We start from the raw sequence: 7,625 nt of genomic DNA on the forward strand, positions 1-7,625 counted from the left end.
CATAAAAGGAGAAAGAATAGTTTTGGGTTTTCTGCTTGCTGCTTCTGTAAGGATTCTTTTGTGTTTCTTCTTTCCATTCAGAATCGAAACAGTGGGAAAGTTTGACCCCTGAGTGCAGAGTGGTCCTGATTGAGTCTTTAGGAACTATGGAGACAGACAGCAGACCTGAGCTGCAGGAGAAAGCATCGTTACTGAAGAAAACACTTGAAAATCTGGAATAAATTAGAAGGGGAAGAAACAAAACAAGTGCCATGTTCATTGGGGTTTGAAACGGTGGTGTTCTTTGAAAAACCAAGTGGGGAAAAGTAAAGATTAATCTGTAGCATGCATCATTCCTTGGCTGAAATAATAAAAAAAAAATGCCTTAAATTTTGTTCCTTATTAGCTTTATTTTACTCGATGTTTTAAAAGTATCTGGACTGGATAAGCTAAATGGAACCTTGGATGATATTTGAGAGGTGGTTGTAGGTGAAACTGACAGAAATAGCTGTTTAAAGAATTAGAGCTGTTATTAAAGGAATAGACAAAGTTACAGCGGGAACCTGCATAAAAATCTTAGAACTGCATCCAAATTTTACAAAGTCCTTTCAGGAAGAGGGGCTGTGTAAATCGCTTAGTTTAACCCCCTTCTGTAACCTGAAGAAATAGGCTATGAGATGATGTAGTTTCCGTTCGGAGGCCTGTGCCGAGGCTGGAACCTGCATGTTTGTTGACCTACCCAGGACACTTTTCTTTTACACCCTGCTGCCAATCAGTGCTAACCTTGATCTACCTGAGAAATTCCCAAGATGAGAAGGTACAGTCATCCTGGCACCAGAACTGAACTGACCCATTATGTAAGCACTCTCGGATTCTTGAAGTTCAGAAGCTGAACGTTTTGTCTTATCATTTGTTTAGATGGTTGGCTTTTAGAACGGTTATTTACCAACCTTATAGATTGAGAGGGAGGGGAAATTCAGTTTTTATGTGATAATCGTCCTTCTTTTACAAGCAGATGAAGGTAGATTAGGAAAAAAATGTTCATTCTGTCGTGTGTATTTTGCAAAAACTCCAACCAACAACGATATCGTAAGTGCTTTGGTTTAGATCATTTGTAATCTCAAAACTGTAAAGGCAAATTAAAATTTTCTACCCACTTTTATGCTAACAATATGACTGTGGGACAGAAAGAGAACCATTTTAATTAGCCATCTGGGAATAACATGGTATCATTCAAAGTAATTGCAGCTAGGGAGTCTTTCCTTATACTGCTCATACTCCTGCCAAGGGATGTCAGGTAAGGGGGAAAGAAGTTTAAATAAGTGTTTATCAAGGTGAATGGAGAACCCTCTAGCTCACCTTGGATTCCAAGCACAAAATTGACTTTCACTCAATTCTGACCCCTTACTGATGTTAACAGCAGGGTGGAAATTCCATGTTGTTAATTTGGGGGGCCTCTGTTAACCGAAGTGGGGCTTCCCACGTGGCGCTTATGGTAAAGAATCCATCTGCCAATGCAGGAGATGCTAGAGACATGGGTTCGATCCCTGGGCTGGGAAGATCCCCTGGAGTAGGAAATGAATTTTCTTGACTGTGACCCATAGTCAAAGTAACTTTTTACATCGTGACTCAGAACTCTGTGTGTTTGTGTGTGAGAGAGACAGAGATAGAGGATGAATAAAAAATCTTTAACTTAAATAAAATGTTTTGTGAAATGATACACTCTTTAAGTGTGATCTGCTTTGATCCCTTCCCACCAGCTCCCCATCACCATTCTGAATGCCCTTCAGACCCACTAAATTCATTTTCTGACTCATAAGTGGGTTATTTATAGTTTGAAAAACACTGCCCTAGATAGTACCTAAGCCTAGCTGTATATGCTATGTTTTGGGGTTGCTTCTGATTGGAAAAGGAGTTTACAAATGAAAATTTAAGTGTTTATTACCAAAATATCCTCCTAGCTGATACTAAATATAATTGTGAGTTTTGGCAGCATCATGAATTTTAAGTAAACTATCGTGGATTTCCACTTGAGAGTGGTGTGTGTTTGGGGAAGAAAAAATAAACCCCATTTTTTAGAAAGCTTATGTCTTCATGGGACTTGGTGTTTTTCAGATCAGTATTACCCCTTCCACTAAGTGCCCTCTGACTTTAATTTTCAGTACCTGGGATACTCTTCCTAGGCAAGAATGCAGTGTAGGTCAGGTATTATCAGAAAGTAAGAGTGTAAGGGCAAGAATTGTGCTCTTGGCTCATATCAAGTTTAAAACCTCATCAGATTTTATGCTTTTTAAACTTTTTGTTACTCAATAATGGGAATTTCCCATGGTGCTGAGAGAGGTGCTAAGATACTTGAACCTTAGTGCTTAGTGCTATTGAATTAATTTGTTTTCATTTTCTAAGCACATTTCTAAGTTTTACACTTTGCCTTCATCTTGACCAGCCGAGTCATTTGCACAGCTAGTCACGTTATTCATGGTCTCCCGATGCAGCTTGTGTTGGTGTGCATATGCACACACAAATTTATTTAAAAGTTAAAAACTGAGAGTTTGTAATTGTGGAATAGTGATACTGGTGAACAAATGGCAGAAGGACCTGTGAACATCTGTATCTTTGGCCTTCACTTTCCAAAGCTATCTGAAACAGATCTTTATTATTTTTTTCCTAGGAACATTCAGTGCTACTCATCACATAAGCAACTGATTTAGAGGGTCTACTGAATTCCTTATTCCTGGAATACATATCGTCACAAATTTAATTGATAATGTGAAAAGGAGGTACCTGAGATTTGGCAATTGGAAATCAAAACAAAGTATAAAACTGTCTTTTTGGTGATAAAGAGCAGCCATTTCTTTAATGTTTGTGTCCAATTTACAATTGCCAGTGTGTCTGCCTGTAATACAGCGTACCTGCACAATAAAAACCGAGTGCCACCGAATCCCCGTTGCTTTACCCTCCCATCCTTTACTTGTGTATTCACTGATGAGAAAAGCAAAGAAAAAAAGATGTGACTGTTGGTCTGTGCTCTAGTAGCAATTGCACTGTGTAGAACACTGTCTGCCCATTGGGGGAGGTTCCTATCTGCTGCTGCCACAATATATTCATGCTGCTTGTGAAGTACAGGGAGTTGTTTTGACACTGGCACCCACTGTAATGTACAAACTGTTGTTAATGGATGTATATGTAACAGATTTTTGTATTTTATATGCAAAGTCTTCATAGAATCCTCTGCAATATGTACTGAGCTAGCGAAGCATGTGATAGTCTTGAAAGGAAAATCCTGATGCCCAAGGAGATATTAAGTGGTAAATAAAAGCTGCATGATCAGTTCTTTGAAGTGGTCCATTAATTTTTACTGGTTCTCTTGGAAAAGAGTTCAACTTCCAAGACATTGCTTAGTTACTCTTTAAAGACCAAAAAAGGTCCTACTGCCTGCCATATTCTGAGCTACTTCTAACCAAGCAGAAATTGTTGGCTTAGGTGTCTGGGAATTTCAAGGAAAAATAGAAACAGTCAAGACACCTGAATAATTGCTGTCAAATATGTGGAGAAATGCAATCATTGAAAGATTGGATTTTTTGATAAAAGTAATCCCAGCAGTGGTTCTGCTTTTGATCAAGATTAACATACCTGGCTATATACATAAAATATCAGAGATTTGGTTTCATCCTATATTGTAAATGGACACCAAAAGTTTTAGGCTGTGGAAGATAGGCTTGAAGGTGAGAGATAACTTGCTCTTTCTCTCATAGCAGATAACAAGCCTTAGATGCTCCCTTTTCTGTTATGCTTTTCTTTCCTTTTCCTGCTAGTTCCAGATGAACTGATTAGAATAACAGTTGGGTGTTTTTTTTTTTTTTTAAGTGGAACGTTCACAACTAGAGAGATGAAAATCACTAAAGGAAAAATCTCATTGTTAAAGGCAAATATACAGTGAAGGTAGTAAAGCAACCCTTTGTAAAGCTAGTAGGAAGGTTAAAAAAGTAGTAAAATCATCTAAATTCACAATAAGTTAAGGGATACACAAAGCAAAAATGTAAAATAGATAAATAGTAAATGTGGAACAGGTAAAAATGCAGAGTTGTTAAAATGCATTCAAACTTAAGGGATCTACAGTTTAATCATGTATTTGTATAGAGTGCTATATATAAACATAATAGCCACAAACCAAAAAGTATATAATAGACACCCATACAGAAAAAAGAAATCCAACCAGTACTAAAGATAGTCATCAAATCACAAGGAAACAGAGCTAAAGAAAAACAAGAAAGAAGAAACAAGAAAGCTACAAACCAACAAAATATCAGTAAGTACATACCCATCAATAATTACTTTAAATGTAAATGCACTAAATGCTCCAGTCAGAAGACAATAAAAGTGACTGGATACAAAAACATGACTTGTAAGTGAATAGCTGAAATATTCATAAGAGCTCAAAACTGAAAACAGTCTAAATGTCTATCAACTAGTGAATAAACCATTGTGATTTACGCAGTGGAATACTCAGTACTGATGAATATAAACATAAAGCAGTATGCTAAATGATGAGGCTGTTTATTATATAATTCTATCTATATGAAATTTCAGAAAAGGCAAAACTAGTGACAGAAATCAAATCAGTAGTTTGGAGGCATAGGATCAGAGGAGATCGCAAATGGGCACAAATTAAGGTCTTAGGTGTCGGGAGTGTTCTATATCTTGATTATGTTCATCAACCAAATTGTATTTCTAATGTATTTAAAATCCCATGGACAGAGGAGCCTGGTAGGCTACAGTCCATGGGGTCGCAAAGAGTCGGACACGACTGAGCACACTTTCACTTTCACAGTGTATTTAAAACAGCTCTCCTTGTCCACAAAATTAGATTTAACCCATTTCAGTTCAGTTCAGTTGCTCAGTCATGTCCGACTCTCTGTGACCCCATGAATCGCAGCACGCCAGGCCTCTCTCTCCATCACCAACTCCCGGAGTTCACGCAGACTCACGTCCATCGAGTCGGTGATGCCATCCAGCCACCTCATCCTCTGTCGTCCCCTTCTCCTGCCCCCAATCCCTCCCAGCATCAGGGTCTTTTCCAATGAGTCAACTCTTCGCATCAGGTGGCCAAAGTATTGGAGTTTCAGCTTCAACATCAGTCCTTCCAATGAACACCCAGGACTGATCTTTAGAATGGACTGGTTGGATCTCCTTGCAGTCCAAGGGACTCTCAAGAGTCTTCTCCAACACCGCAGTTCAAAAGCATCAGTTTTCTTCACAGTCCAACTCTCACATCCATACATGACCCATTTAATTTGGTGTAAAAACCATTTATGATGTCATTACCGCTTAATTTTAACAACTTAAAAATTTATGCTTCTACCTGACTCTTGTCAATGGCAACAACTTTCAGAGGAAAGAGTGCCAAATTAGAAGTTCTATGTTTAGAAAATAAGGCTTCTTGAGACCCCTGTTCACCATTAATTCCATTGTGTGCCTGGAATCTGGGGAGAAGCTTCCATGGGCCCTTTGTACATTTGTGCTCACAGAATTCCGTCTTGAAAAGTATGCAATCTGGGTGCTTTTAGGTGTTCTTTTTAATATGTAACTCCTAATATAATACTGTAAATCATTTGACAAAATAACAATCTGTTTAAATCCCTGGAGAATATTGATTCACAAAATGGATCCTGTTTTAATTAGTTTTACCAAAGGTTTTAATTTTGAGATCAGCCCACCAGTTCTGTCCCCAGCTTGCATAAACTCCTGTGCAAAGGGAAAAAGTCTCTAATCCAAAATCCTTATCAAGTTCGTACTATACACATCTCACAAATACCCTTAAATATTCTGAATTCCTGACCTAGGCTCCATAGGAGTTAAGAAAATGACTATTGTTTTAAGGCACTAAGTTTTGGTTGCTTTGTTATGAAACAATAGGAAACTGATACTTCTGATAGTAAATTTTCCTACTATGTTGGAAAGTCAAAATCTACTAAAGGTGATGTAAACATGTTATTTCACATATCAGTTTTCACTCCTAATTATATACTCAGACTTGTACCAAAAGATACACATGCAGGTTTGTAACAGCATTGGTTAAAGAAGCCAAAAAGTGAAGCCAATTAAAATGTCTAGTGTCTAAAAACAGAATGGTGGATAAAGTATGTTATGATCATAAAATAGACTATGATATAGCAATAAAAAATGAACAAACAGCAGCCACACTCATCAACATGGATCTTGCAAGCCTACTCTGGAGGGAAGGAAGAAAATTGTACTGCTTAATGGCATAAAATCAGCAGGTGATGCTCCATGTGTCCTTGAGAAGAATGTGTGTGTGCATTTGTCTGTTTTGTTGGATGGCGTGTTCTATAGGTTGTGTTAAATCTAGTTGATTTATAGTGTTGTCAGTCCTATATCTTTATTGATATGCTACCTCGTTTCTTTTATTTTTAATTTTATATTGGAATATAGCAGATTAACAGTGACAGTCTCAAGATGGACAGCAAAGGAACTCAGCGATACATATACATGTATCCACTATTATTTAGTTTGTTTTTTGAGATTTCAGTATTAAATTCTTCAACTATTACTGTTAATTGTCTAGTTCTCCCTCTGTCAGTTTCTGTTTTAAGTGTTTCGGGGCTCTGCTTTTCATATGTGTATATATAATTGGTATGTTATGGCAACAAAGGATGAGATAGATAAAGTACATCACCATTACAGTGGACATGAATTTTAACAAACTCTGGAAGATAGTGAAGGACAGGGAAGTCTGGTGTGCTGCAGTCCATGGGGTCCGAAGAGTCGAACATGACTTAGCGACTGAAGAACAACAACAAACTGTTATGTCTTCTTGATGGATTGACCTTTCTATCATTATTAAAAATGGGCCATATTTTCCTGTTGCTTTAAATGTCTCTTTAAATGTCTCTTTTGTTGAAAACTGGACATTAAAACATTATATGGCAAATCTGAAAATTGGAATCTCCTCCCATTGCACAGTTTTTTGCCAGTTGCTCTGTTCTTTTTTAGTTACTTCCTGAACCAATTCTGTAAAGTCTCAGTTCTTTATTGGACTTGATCACCTAAGTCTCTGTTCACTTAGCCTGGTGGTCAGCTAATGATTGGACTGGGATTTCCTTAAATGCCTTGCAAACCACAAGTTCCCCATTCTGGCAACTACTCCTGTTCCTCCATTAGCCACAGCTCCACTACCAAAGAGTGTTGTGTTTATATGACTTTGAATTTTTGGGAATAGCAGAGGGAGTAGAGAATAGCTAAGACCTGCCAACAGCCTAAAATTCAATATAAGGTATCTCTGTTTTTATAGATCCTTGGCCTTCCCTCTCAGACTCTCGGGGCTCAGTCCATCTTCCCCGCTTTGTTGAGCAGCTTCAACACCTCGTCGTGGATGATGAACACGAGGGCCACGTCCAGATATGCTGGGGCGGGGGGTGGTGCCATTTGTAGATTGCCTTGAGCCCCTCACCCCTCACTACCAGCGAGCAGCCGTCCACGTGTTTATTCACGTGTTCGTCCACGTGTTCAGTGTTGTTGCGCCTCCAGGCCCTGTACGGGGGTCTTGATCTCTTGCAAAGATGTGTTCCCGAAGCCCCTGGCTGCGCTCGCGATAGCTCGAAAAGCCTGTGGTCGGCGGTTTCCGGGGC

General features: G+C 38.6%; 1 protein-coding gene across 4 annotated transcripts in view; it reads left to right on the forward strand.

The window, feature by feature from the left end:
- ECPAS (Ecm29 proteasome adaptor and scaffold) overlaps positions 1 to 369 on the forward strand; it is a 108,753-nt gene extending 108,384 nt beyond the window's left edge. For all 4 annotated transcript variants that reach the window (XM_069575442.1, XM_069575445.1, XM_069575446.1 and 1 more), the window contains one exon: positions 82 to 369. In XM_069575442.1, coding sequence (XP_069431543.1) covers positions 82 to 221 — 140 coding nt within the window. In that variant the 3' untranslated portion in view covers positions 222 to 369. The remainder of the gene's footprint in view (positions 1 to 81) is intronic.
- The last annotated feature ends 7,256 nt before the right edge of the window (positions 370 to 7,625 follow it).

The sequence above is a fragment of the Ovis canadensis genome, chromosome 2, assembly GCF_042477335.2.
Source record: "Ovis canadensis isolate MfBH-ARS-UI-01 breed Bighorn chromosome 2, ARS-UI_OviCan_v2, whole genome shotgun sequence".
In the NCBI taxonomy this organism is placed as follows: Eukaryota; Metazoa; Chordata; class Mammalia; order Artiodactyla; family Bovidae; genus Ovis; species Ovis canadensis.